At 54.3% G+C, this 13,208-nt stretch overlaps 1 protein-coding gene across 2 annotated transcripts in view; it reads left to right on the top strand.

Moving 5' to 3' along the window:
* Positions 1-13,208, top strand: part of OLFML2B (olfactomedin like 2B) — a 35,431-nt gene that overhangs the window by 1,924 nt on the left and 20,299 nt on the right. For both annotated transcript variants that reach the window (XM_041774319.1, XM_041774318.1), the window contains exons 2-3: positions 621-884; positions 3,442-3,549. In XM_041774319.1, coding sequence (XP_041630253.1) covers positions 621-884; positions 3,442-3,549 — 372 coding nt within the window. The remainder of the gene's footprint in view (positions 1-620; positions 885-3,441; positions 3,550-13,208) is intronic.

The raw sequence follows: 13,208 nt of genomic DNA, 5'->3' as shown, positions 1-13,208 counted from the left end.
TGCTGCGCCGTTAGCTCCTGCCATTGGGCTCTCTGGCCCGTCTGCTTCCCTCTCACAGCCCCTAGCGCAGTGCCAGTAGGCCCTCCAGGAACGATCTGTGAGGGGCAAGGACAGAAGCAAGAAGCCTTCTTTTTTTTTTTTTTTTTAAGATTTTATTTATTTGTGAGACACAGAGAGAGGCAGAGACACAGGCAGAGGGAGAAGCGGGGAGCCCGATGCAGGACTCGATCCCGGGACCCCTGGGTCCCACCCTGAGCCGAAAGCAGATGCTCAACCACTGAGCCACCCAGGTGCCCCCTCCTTTTCCCTTTTAAATCTAAACCTGGGTTCTAGCGACGGCAGGGACTCATTTGTTTTTCCCTTGAAATGATGGAAGTCTAAAGTCCCCCGAGAAATGCAAGTTTTCCAAGACAAATGGAGAGAGCTGAACTCCTCGTGCCTTCAAGGAAATTTCGGAGTCAGCGAATTGTGTTCCGATGACCTTTTCTCTCCGCAGCGTGTGGTCTGAGGCCTCTGGCTAGGGCAGGACATGTGACACAGTGAACAGAGCGCCTTCCTGGGAGCCGGCCGACACCTGTGTTCACACCCCCAAGACCTTCTTTTTCTGTCTCTGTGTCTAGTTGCTGGGAGACTATGACAAGGTCAAGGCTGTGTCTGAGGGCTCGGACTGTCAGTGCAAATGCGTGGTGAGACCCCTGGGCCGAGACGCCTGCCAGAGGGTCAATGAGGGGACCTCCAGGAAGGACGACTTCTACACCGTGGAAACCATCACCTCGGGCTCGTCCTGCAAGTGTGCCTGTGTCGCGCCCCCATCTGCCCTCAATCCCTGCGAAGGGGACTTCAGGCTCCAGAAGCTGCGGGCGGCGGACAGTCGGGACTTGAAGGTAGGACCTGGTGCAGAGTGGTGCCACATGTGGGAGGGTGCCTTAGGGACCCGGGGTCCAGCAGAGCCGTGGCAGGGGTTGTAGGGCCTTTGAGTACATGGGACCTGTCTTAGCCTGTGAAGTCAGGCCCCGACACCTCACCTGCTGAGCGCGTGTCCCAGGCTGGTCATCTGACAAACCGGTGTCCGAAGGGGATGCTGAGAGCAGAGCGTGCCTGCCTCTCCCTGTGGAGGCAGGGAGGCTGGGCCTGGAGCGGCTGCCAGGCCCAGGAGTCAAAAGAACTCAGTGTTCTCCTCCAGAGTTACTGCCACCATTTACTGTCAGCCCCGCATGCACCCCAGGGAGGCAGGAGACACGGGAGCGAGCCTGGCGGTCCTCAGCACGAGGGCTGGGGTGACCAGGGCAGCAGAGGCCCGGGGCCTGCTGTAGCTCAGCATCAAACCGTGATCCTGGTCCACAGGGTGGGGGAGCTCACGCCTGCCTGAGGCCACTGCGTGGGTTGGCGGAGGGCTTCGTCTGATCTCTGCCCTCCCCTCTTCGCTTGCGGTGTGGGGTAGAGGCACGGCCTGGTTTTGCCGTCAGACCGACTTGGGTTCAGATTGTTGCTCTGCCAATACATGTTGTATGGTCCTGCTCAGGGTACCTAACTTGCCTGGTCTCAGTCTCCCTGCATGGAAAGTGGGGATGATAGCATTTACCTTGTGGGGGTGTTTTCAGAACCAATGAGATGGCAGCTAGGGAGCACTTGGCACGATGCCTGACACGCAGTCAGGGTCAGTAGCCACTAGTCTGGCTCCTGAGTGACCGTGCAAAGAGCTTCCGCGGGGCCTGGCGCCTGCTACACGCTTGGAACTGGTGGCCATCGAGGCCCTGCAAGCAGAGCAGTGTGCAGCAGTACAGCACTTTAGCATCCTGCCCTGGGAGTCTGCACACCTCGCAGAGCTACAGCCCTGCCACGGATCGACTCTCTGAACCCCCCTGTTATGGGATTGTCTGGACTCTTCGGGGCTTCTGGAACAATGACAGGCAAAATCTTCTCTTAGGAGTCAGAAAATCATCACATGGGGCCCCTGGGTGGCTCAGTCAGTTAAGCGTCTTCCTTCAGCTCAGGTCATGATCCAGGGGTCCTGGGATCGAGCCCCGCATTGTTCTCCCTGCCCAGTGGGGAGTCTGCTTCTCTCTGTCCCTCTGCCTGCCACTCCCCTTGCTTGTGCTCTCTCTGTCAAATAAATAAACAAAATCTTTATTTTTTTTAAAGATTTTATTTATTCATGAGAGAGAGAGAGAGAGAGAGGCAGAGACACAGGCAGAGGGAGAAGCAGGCTCCGTGCAGGGAGTCCGATGTGGGACTTGACCCCAGGACCCTGGGATCATGACCTGAGCTGAAGGCAGCCACTCAACCACTGAGCCACCCAGGCGCCCGATAAATAAAATGTTTAAAAAAAAAAAAAGAAAAGAAAAGAAAAGAAAAAAGAACATCATCACAGTGCATGCTAACCAGATGCCGTTCCGTGGCTCTCGCCCACGATCCAGCTGCCTTCCTCTGCTGGGGAGGAAGGAGGTCTTCTAAACACTAATGTCTTGCACATGGAATTCTTCATCCAGTAGCAAGGCCAGGAGATAAGTGTGTCCAGCAAAGTCTCCGGGGACTGGTCCTGAGCAGGGAGGCTCAGTTCAGGCTTCTCTCATCTGCCCCTTTGCCTGCACTCTGTGTGACCCGGATGCCACCAGAGCTCAGCCACCGTCCTCCCAGGGTGCCCTGTGACAGCTTGCAACCTCAGAGATGGGTCACTGGGCCTCTATTGCCCCAGGCTCAGAGTGGCTTTCCATGCTAAGGGAAGACTGTTGGTAGATTCCAGGGCCTTCAGTAGACGAGGGGAGTGTTTCAAAATCATATCCTCGAGGCACTGATGTTCCTAAACCACTTAGTTAAGTATTTAGATATCACCTGTTGTGGGCCAGGTGCTGGGCTAGATACCTCCGGGAAACAAAGATGAGGCATTCCTTTCAAGGAGCTCACAGTCTAATAGCAAAGATGTGCTTACAAAGTACAGAATAAAAGGGGTCTGAACAATTTGGTGAAGAACAGTTTTGCTTGTTCTTATAAGATTTTTCCTTTTTTTAATTTAATTTTATTTATTTCTTTGAGAGGGAGAGAGAGAGCGCGTGTGCACACACAGAAGGATGGGGAGGGGCAGAGGGAAAGGGAGAAGCAGTCTCCCCGCTGAGCAGGGAGCCAGATGTGGGGCTTGCTCCCAGGACCCTGGGATCATGACCCACTCCGAAAGCAGCCTCTTAACCCACTGAGCCACGCAGGCAGCCTGAATAGAAATCTTCCGTTTCTCACCTGAGGATTCTGGTAGGGAGACTGCATCCCACCATTCTGTTTGCTTGTGTGCCCACCACCTACACAGATGCCGGTTTCTAAGAGCCACCTCTCTGCTCCTGGCTACTGGCCTCCCTGTCGAGCCTCCAGCATGGGGGGCTGACGGGAAATGTCTCGTCCTGGGTCTGTTACACCCCTGCTCTTGACTAACCCCCTATTCCTGTTTCATAGCTTTCTACCATCATAGACATGCTGGAAGGAGCTTTCTATGGCCTGGATCTCCTGAAGTTGCATTCCGTCACTACCAAGCTGGTGGGGCGGATGGATAAACTGGAGGAGGTAAGGAAGGTTCTGGGTTTCTGTATCCTTTTTATTTTTATTTTTATTTTTTTTTTTAGGTTTTATTTATTTATTTTAGAGAGAGCATGAGCAGGAGAGGGAGAGGGAGCGAGAGAATCCTTAAGCAGACTCCCCACTGAGCGCAAAGCGTGATGCAGGGCTTGATCCCAGGACCCTGAGACCATGACCTGAGCCAAAATCAAGCATCGGATGCTTAACTGACTGAGCCACCTAGGTGCCCCTCCATATCCTTCTCTTGATCAGGCCCAAGAGCATATCAAATCTCCCATGATATTTTTTCAGAAAGCGTGTCCCAGCTGGACTTAATGCATCTTGTTCTTTGTAAAGACAAAACATACATAAAACACCCATCCAAAATCAGGCCCAGTTTTTGATGATAAAGAGAATCAGTCAAATGTAAACACCTTTTTTTTCTCATATGCAAGAACCCTGTGACCAATGTATTTCTGTTTTTACCTTGATATCCAGGGAACTCAGAGCTAAATGAAATATAAAAGCACAATAATAGGCACCTTATTTCTAGTTTTAAGGTGGCGGCATCTCCCTTCTGGAAATATGGTTGTCAATTCCTTCTTCTGGTTCGGTTTGGTTTGGTTATTTTGACCGCTCTGCTGTCCATCTCTGTATGTGTGTGTTTGTGTGGTAATCCACCTCAAATTCACTTTAGAGAAAGAAGACATGAAAATGATTATTAATAAACAATAGTCCCTACTGGAAAACATCTAGCCCCTCACCCACTGGAAGGATGGACTGGCAGCGTAGTTTTCCCAGGCAGACCTCACATGTTTCTGACAGGACCCCCGGGAGACGCACACATGGCTGGTTTTGGGGGGCTGGTGTGTGGGGTGGTGGTGCGAGGTGGACAGTACACGACAGTAATGTTCACACTGTTTCATGGCTCTGATGAGCTTTAAAACCTAGGTAAGCCACTTAGTCCCCAGGAGGGGAACAATGACCGCTCAGCCTTATTGGTAAGGAGCTTATGGGTACGTGTCATTGACTGGCACCCAGTTCTTGAACAGATACTTGAAATAGTGACTCAAAAAATTAGGTCTGTTTAATTTTTAGACTATTATTAGGCTTAATAACGGAATGATTGTCTATACCACTATTCCTCATGAAAATATTGGGGGTCTCTCCTAGAGGAGCTGGGGTTCCCTTACCGGTGATTAGCAGCTGTAGGATGTGAAAAAGGTAAAGCCCTTTAGTTTGGCAGAAAGAGCACCTGCTGGACTAGGCGTCAGGACAGATGAGCCGCTCTATTTGCTGCTGCTCAACAGCCGTACCGCAGTCATACTTTGTCCATCTGTAAAGTGGGAGAGGTGCCCTGTCTACTTTGTGCAATTGCCAAGGGGATGAAGTGTAAGCCAGTCACTTTGCAGACGCTTTGTGAGGTTAAATAAAACAAGGCGCTCGGGGTAGGACCACGGAGTGAGTGGGGGCGGTGTCTCCCTGTTGCTTTGCCAGGGGCGCTGGGACCTGGATGACGAAATATTTGCTGTTGCCAAGATTGGTTTCAGCACCCTCCTTACGTTCTAGAAAATGTTCCCAGAGAGTGAACACCACTTCCTTGTCCACCCATCCCGAGGCTTGACCCCCTCAGTGCTGTGATGAGTGTTTTCTGAACACGGCCGTCAGCTCGGGGTGGGGGGTTGGTGGGCCCACGGTCACTTCAGCTGCCAGGTCTGATGAGAAGGGTCAGGGCCCTGGAACCTGAGCTTTATAGACAGTTCGAGGTGGCCAACAGGACCACATCAGCCGCCCTTCCCGAGGGGGCTTCCCGAGAGAACGAGGCTTAATCTTCACTCTCTCCTTCCCCAACATTGACAGCCGGAGTGAAGGGATTGGAAGTGGTCAACACCATCCTACTACCAACAGACTTCATCCAGGCTTGGGGTTCTTTCTCCCTTTTAAAACCACTTTCTGATTCTTTCAAGTGGGTTCAAAAGGGATTAATAGCCAGGAACCACGTCAACCTTGGAAATGGGAAAGTTCTTTTTCCCTTGGCCGCAGGGCCATCCGAATGTGCGACGCTCCCTTTAAGAAAGGGGTGCGTTTTCATGGGAACAGGGCTGATAGCTTTCACCTGATCTTGGCGGCCGCTTGGTTTTCATTCCCTCAGGAACACGGATTAGGAAAGTCAGCTTGGGGGTTAGAGCACAGTGCTCGTGAGGCCACGGTCAGGTGCTCAGTCTCAGGGAGCTCTGTTCAAGGGCTGTAGTCTGTTTCCAGAGTTGTCGAGTAGTGATCCTCTCCTGCCGGCAGAAGATAGGAGTGGGTTTAGTGGGTGAATTTGGTGCAATGCCACTGCCCCAGCAGGATGGTGTCTTCTGTGTAAGCACACAATAACTAGATTTTTGCCAAAACCAATCTCAGTTACATCAAGGAGAGTAATTTCTTTTACTATTTTTTTTTTTTTTTTTGAGAGTGATCTCTTTGTCAAAACCATGGTATGTTTAGTAGCAAAACCTGGCCCTTTCGATTAATGGTAACAATCCTCTATCCTTACATAGCAGTTATGGCCTTAAACCACCCCGTATACATTCAGCACATTTGTTCCTAGATGCTAGGGAGGTGCAGGCAGGAGCTCAGGCCTCCTGGTTCTTGGGCCAAGGCTTTTTCTAATCAACCCCATAAGTTGCTTTGAGTCATTGCTGTCTACCTTGGAAGCATCAGTTTTTCCTAACCAGAGCTTCAAACAACAGCTCTTCCAAGGGAATTTCTAGGCAGAACTGTGGCTGTATCCCATGAGTCCTCTTAAATGGGATTAAAGTGTAGAGGGAAAGGTTCCCCAAAGCAGGCCGTCCAAGGCTACAAGGTGCTGTGGTGCCACAGATGTCAGATGGGCTCAGGCCCCGGGCCCATAGAGCAGAGCATCGTCTCCTGGTGTGACATCCAGCCTCTGTCTCCTGGCTCGGGCTAGCTGACTGTGTCTGCAGTCTGCAGTCACTGAAAAGGCACAATATTGGGTAAATGGAAAAAACACTCCTCCAGCTGGGCCCTGTAGGAAGAATGGAAGTGAATTCTGCTCTTGGTCTTTGGATACTCTGGAATCCCAGGGGGAGTGCTTTGGAGGTCAGACCAGACAAAGGGGTCAGATTGGAGGGGCATTTTGCCCAGAGTAGGATCAGCGCTTGGCAGTAGAAGCGGGCACACGTGTGAACACCCACGCCTGGTATGTATGTAGAAATGGAAACTCCATTTGCAGATGAAAGAGGAAGGAAAGAGAGAGAAATAAAATTTAAACTGTTAGAGTCTCACCTTTTGGTTAAAATAGGCTCTGAGAGCTCTGCTTAGTGGGGTGGTTTTGGTTAAGCTTTTATTTTAAATTATGGAAAATGACACATAAGCAAGGAACATACAGCTTAAATCATTACAAAGCAGATACCTACGTAACCTCCACATAGCTCAGTGCCCCCGCATGTCCTCTCCCTACCCCTCCCAAAGGAGCCTCTGCCCTGAATTTTATACTGATCACCTTCCTTGCTTTTTTTTTTTTTTTTTAAGATTTTATTTTTTCATGAGAGTCACAGAGAGACAGAGACAAAGGCAGAGGGAGAAGCAGGTTCCATGCAGGGAGCCTGATGCGGGACTAGATCCCGGAACCCTGGGATCACAACCTGAGCCAAAGGCAGATGCTCAACCACTGAGCCACCCAGGTGCCCCTCCTTGCTTGTTTTTTTTTTTTTCTTAAACATTTTCATTATCTAAGGCTGCATCCCTAATACATAGTTTTATCTATTTTTGAATCCTAAATATATAGAATTTTATGTCCCTGTGTATGTGTGGTGGGCTTCTTTCACTGAGTTTTGTTTTCCCGTTTTTTTAAGATTTTATATTTTTTAAGCGATCTCTCCACCTGGCCTAGGGCTCGAACTCACAGCGCTGAGGTCAGGAGTCACATGCTTTGCTGGCTCAACCAGCTGGTTGCCCCTCAATTTTGTGTTTTATTTACTTATTTATTTATAAAGTTTTTTATTATTTGAGAGCACGCGAGCGTGAGTGGGGGTACGGGCAGAGGCAGAGGGAGAAGCAGACTGCCCGCTGAGCCGGGGGCCCGATGTGGGGCTGCATCCTGGGACCCCCGGATCATGACCTGAGCCCAAGGCAGACACTTCGCCAACTGAGCCGCTCAGGAGCCCCTCTTCCATTTTTAAAAAATGTTTACTTACGTTGTTTTACATCTTGTAGTTCATTTACTTTCACTGCCGTGTAGTACATTGTATTGTGTGAACACGGCACAGTTTGTCCATCTGTTCTACGGAGGATGGCGACGGGCTGTTTTCGGCCCTGCCGTTCACCCTAGCCCTGGGAGCTTCGCTGTTCGCAGACACCCCTGCAGGTGTTCCCTGCCCACACGTGTGGGCATTTCTCTGTGCTCTGTGAGTGGGGATGGAGCTACCGGGACATTAGGTGTGCTTGGTTTCAGTCGTTGGGGAGGCTGCCAAGCCCTTCTCCCAAGCGCTGGAGCAAGTTTCCATTCCCTCCCTCAGGGGATAAAGGTGCCACGCGCGTCCTCGCCGGCACTTGGTATTGTTGGACTTTCTAGTTTTTGTCAGCGTGGCGAGCGTAGCCGACTAGGGCCATTTCACTGGATTCCAGAGACGTAACCCCCAAAACATTTTTTCTCTTCACCTGCTGGAGGCCTGAAACCCCACGTGCGCTCCTCTGGACCTGGTCCTGGTAGACGTGACAGGTGGCCAGCAGGCCGCGAGCCTCTAATGGGGTGACTAAGGCTGAGCATCTCCTGGGAGAGGCTGGGAAGTGGAAGGAGGTACAGGAAGCACATGTGTGCGTTACAGTTGGGGGTGGCGGCTACACGGAACAGGTTCCCGCAGAGCTGGGAATTGGAAGTCTAGAAGGAAAACCTGCAGCTTCTGAAGGCAAGGGAAAACCCGTGTTTGTTGCACTAGTTGGGCTGAGAGGACTTTTACCCTGAGCCCTGAGGCACCCAGAGACCCGAAGACTTGTGGGCTGCCCGAGCCTAGGGCTGGACTCAAAAGGCAGCGGGATGCAGGCATGGGGTATATCACTAGTCCCAAGTACTGCTTCTAGGAGCAGATGTATTATGGAGAAAAGGACCGAGGGACAGATGGCTAATCTCTCCTAGCATCAAGGTTTTAGTGGGATTAAGTCATTCCCATACAAATGGCAAACCTTTGGGAAGAAATGCCCCACCCCACGTAGCTGCAGGACACACCTGACCGTGTTCTAAGTACTTGGACACCTGTATGACTGTGTACACATGTGCCTTTGCGTGTGTGGGGGTGCATAGCCCGCGCTCTGAACACAGATGCCTGCCTACGAGCCTCCCGAAGCATGATTTCTGTTGCCGAAGCCCTACCCCGTCTGGTGCGTGTGACTTCTCTTTGTTTCCCACTTATCTGCTGGGGTGTGCAAAGCTTGTCCATGTGCACAGATGGTCACCGCAGAACCTTGTGTGTCACCTGAAGCCTTTTTCCTGATAGCGTTGTGTCCAAGTAAGATTTAAAGCCTGTGATGTATTTACCAGGCTCGGAACTGGCCTGCTCCCCAGAATGTGCTGGCACAGACGTCGCTGGGGCTTCTCCTTCAAACCTGAGGATTTGGTGGGCCTTTGTGTTTCTGGACTGAAAGGCAAGATCAAAGGAGCACTCCTGACTCCGGGGGATAGATCTTTTCACCAGCTAATAGGAGGATGTAATTCTCATCTGCGCAGGCCTGGCTGGCAGTTAGGGGAAGGGTCTCCTGCCAGGCCTCCCCTCTCTGGCCACCCTCCAGGCCCAGCGAGACAGTCATTTCACGCCTCTGGTGCTCAAGTGCGGCCTTGGAGAAAAGGGTCGCCCACCCTGTCTGACCACAGTGCTGTCACCTTGGAGAGGGGAAGGCCTTGGAGATAGGATTTCTGAGATACATTTCAGCTTTAATGTTACTTAATTCGGTTACACCTGAGTATGAGTTCAGGTAACTGTCTTCCCTCTCCTGGGGTCATATGTACTTCAAATCTAATTTGTCACCACGGGATGCAAGGTTTTTTTTGGCCCAGCGGACTGTCCTGGAAACAGCTCATGGCTGCCTTGGATGAGGTTGTATATCCACCGTCAGAAGCCCTGGGACTTCTTGTTCTTGCCCGACTGGCCGCCCAGGCTGACTTGTGGAGGGCGACCTGAGCCTGTGTCATCTTTATTTCAGCGTCTGGGCCCCAGGCCCGAGGGGGACTAGATGCTCACCAGCTGCTTGGTTGGCGGAGAGATTGAAGGCGCAGCTGGTGGCCCCGGCACCCAGGCAAGCCTGCCCTGCTCCGTCAGCTGTGGTCCATGCTGGGGCCGGGCCCGGTCTCTCCTGCCAGCCGGAGCACCGGCTGTGTCTAGCTCCTCTCACACTCCAGCACTCTCACCAGGGTCTGGACACAGCTGTCTGCTGGGCTGGCTATCCCAGGCCACCTGGTCCTGCTTGTGTCCTGGAGGGCTCCGAGGGGGAAGCACAGGCGGGCCGCTGGCAGCTCTGAGCCCCCAGGACCCAGCGAGCCCCACGCTTACTTCACCCTCTCAAGGAAGGCCGTTCTCTCTGCCCTCAGGCTTGCCACCTGCGTCGGGCCCTGGGCACAGCCAGCCAGGGAGCATGGGGGCCAGGTGGCCTCCTCGGATGTGGGGACACGTGCCTGCTGCAGGACTTGGCGCCCAGGCTTGGCCCAGCTGCAGCCTGGCTTCGTCTCCCCACAGGGGTCCAGGGTGTCTTTTTACAACACAGCAGCCTCGGGAGGCCCAGTGGGAGGGGGGGTGTCCTGACCTTCCTTCCCGCCCGACCCGCCAATCCTTAGCTCACTTCCCCTCTTCCACCTGCATATCTGCTCTGAGCTCTCAAGGGCCGGCCCTGGCTCCTCCTGGGCACCTCCAGTCCCGCCCTGTGCCCAGCACTGCACCTGCAGCCCCTCATTCCTTCTCCGCCCGGCCTGGTGAGGTGGGCGTCCTCATTCCTTCCTTCTCCCTCCACTTGCCTTGTGGCGGTGATGGTGGTGTGCGCCGGTCCCCCCCGCCAGCCCCTTCCAGGTCGGGGGAGCAGACCACAGAGAGCCACCAGAGCTCTGCGCTGTGGTCGCCTTCCCTCCAGTCCCAGCACTTCAGCCTAACGCTGCTGCATGGTCTCCCCCAGCCTTCTGTGTACTCGCCCAACAGCTGGACAAGGTCAGGACACGGTCTGTACCGTGGAACAGCCGCCCCCACCCCTTCCCCCCACACCCATTCTGCAGATCTGCACACCGTCCACAGTTCTGACCAGCTGCGTGCCAGCTGCACCCCACCTCCACCTCTGTCCTGTCCCCTGCACCCAGGGACCCTGCCCCTGGTGTCTGTGCACCGGGCTGCACTGAGCACGAGGCGCTTGTCCACCTCTGCAGGGTGGGCTTGCTGTCTGCAGGCGTCCTCCCGTGCCCAGTGCCCAACCGCGTGTCGTCCCCACCCCCCCCCCCCCAGGTATGTGAACACCTATCAGGTCCTTGACTCTGCTCAGATCTTTAAGTGCCGCGTGCGGCCTCCTGTGCCAGCCCTCCGCCCGCTGGCTCTTCCCCCCTCTCCCGCCTCCTCTTTGTAACAGCAGGAACCTTGGTGGGGGCCAGATGGCCCTGCCAGGTAGGTGCCCTGCCGGCCTCCTGCCCCCTCACCAGCACTGCCCGGGAGCCAAGTTGCGCGCCCCACGCAGTCGCCGCTGCAGCCCCGGAGGGGAAGAGCCCGGGGCGCGAGGTCATGGGGTTCACTGTGCCGCCAGCACAGGAGCAGGGGTGCCCGTGTGGGCGGCATCCGCTGTGCTTCCGAGGGAGGTCTTGGAGTGAGGGGGGCGAGGGGAGCCCCGTAGGGCAGAGGTGGCCCAGGAGGGCAGCTGCTGCTGCTGCCCCAGGGGACAGCCGCTGGCCCGGCCGGGCCGCCCAGAAGGGTTCTGCCACAGTCGCCAGTGTTCGTCCTGGCGGCCCAGGCTGTGCCATTGCTGCAAAGGGGAATAGACGGTACTCTTCCTCCAGGAGGGGGCAGGCCGTGTCGGCCCCTCCGTGGGACCCAGCATGACGGCTGCTCGCCAGCATCACAGAGGGTGTTGGGGCTTTGCAAGTCGGTGAGAAGGCGGCCCGTCCAGGGACCTAGGCACCCAAGGTGGAGGGGCAGGACTGAAGCCGTGGGGCTCCCCCCTTGCCCCTCACTGAGTGCTCAGGCCAGGCTGCTCTTGCACGGCGTTCGGGAACCAGGTGGGATCTGGTCTTAGTCGCACGACTGTGCAGCCCCAGCCGCGAGTCCACGCAGCGTGGGGTCCCAGGGCCACACCTCAGCCCCCACCCCAGAGACTGCATCACGGGCCTTGCTGACGCCTCCAGAGCTTCAAGTGTCGTCTGCCCTCTGGCTTTTCGCCAGTTGGTGCTTTCTTGTTTGCTGCTTTCATCCCCTCATGGAGGGTGGTCTCCGTCGGGGCAGGATCCTGGTCGCTGTGGCTTACACTTGGCCTCTTAGGGCCCAGCTCGGAGCACATCCATGCGTTAACGAAGAAGTAACGCCCGGCACCCCTGAGCCTGCTGAGCTGCGTTGTGTCTCAGGATGTTGGACGTTAAAGGGGGAGATAGGTGCTTGGCCCCTGCTCTCGGCAGGTAGCTGGTGGACGTACGGAAACGCGTGAACGCGGGGGCGCTTGGCTGGCTCAGTCGGCGGAGCGTGTGACTCGATCTTGGGGCCGTGAGTTCGAGCCCCATATTGGCTGTAGAGATGACTTGAAAATACAATCTTTAAAAACAGACAAAAAAATGCATGAATCCCACGAAGGCACCAGGCACCTTTCCTTTGGCCCCAGAAAGCTCTAGCTCCTGTAAAACAGCCTCTTTTATATACACTTTGGCCCGTCTTTCCCGGATCTCCCGGGGGGGGGGGGGGGTGTCTTGTTAAAATGCAGATGCTGACCCAGCAGGTCTGGGAGGGGGCAGGCTCCATTCCTGACAGTTCCTGAGGGTGCCCCCACCCGAGCTCGTCTGTCACCACACTTTGTATAACCAGGACTGCTGGGAGTCCACTCCATCTGCATTTCTCTGCATTAGCACGTGTGTATCCTCTCATAGACCCTGAGGTCACACTGAAATATTCACGGACCCTCTGCTGGGCCCTGCCCTGTGTTCCAGAGCTGACTGAATGCTAGGACTCCCCCTTTACACCCCTGAGATCTTAGTGGTCCCCCGAGTGAGCCTTGGAAGCAAGGGCCAGGAGCCTGGGTGCCTGGCTCAGCTCCGCCACTTTTGTTTTTCTCATCAAATCACAAATCACATCATTCCTCTGGGCCTCTGAGACATACTTGAGTTCTGGGACCCTCCAGGGGCCTCGAAACCCCAACTGTCACATCCTGTGAAAGATAATAACCACTTTGGATGGCCCATACACTTTCATGTATATTAACTTATTTACTCCTAAGAATTCATCAGGAAAGCCCCAGTATTACCCCGTCATACCCCTGGGGAAATTGGAGCACAGGGAGTTTCATGAGCCCAAGATGGGAAGTAGCAATAACGTGGACGTGTGAGCCGGGCTCTCTCCTCCAGAATCCGTGCTCTTAACCGTTGCACCTGATTGCCCCTGATAACACCTTGTCAAAAATCGCCCGGTTCCAGGTATTCCTGAAAGAAGACTTCTTTCTCT

Source organism: Vulpes lagopus, chromosome 11 (assembly GCF_018345385.1).
Source record: "Vulpes lagopus strain Blue_001 chromosome 11, ASM1834538v1, whole genome shotgun sequence".
In the NCBI taxonomy this organism is placed as follows: Eukaryota; Metazoa; Chordata; class Mammalia; order Carnivora; family Canidae; genus Vulpes; species Vulpes lagopus.
Note: the sequence above shows the minus strand (reverse complement) of the source record. Positions and strands in the feature narration are given on the sequence as shown.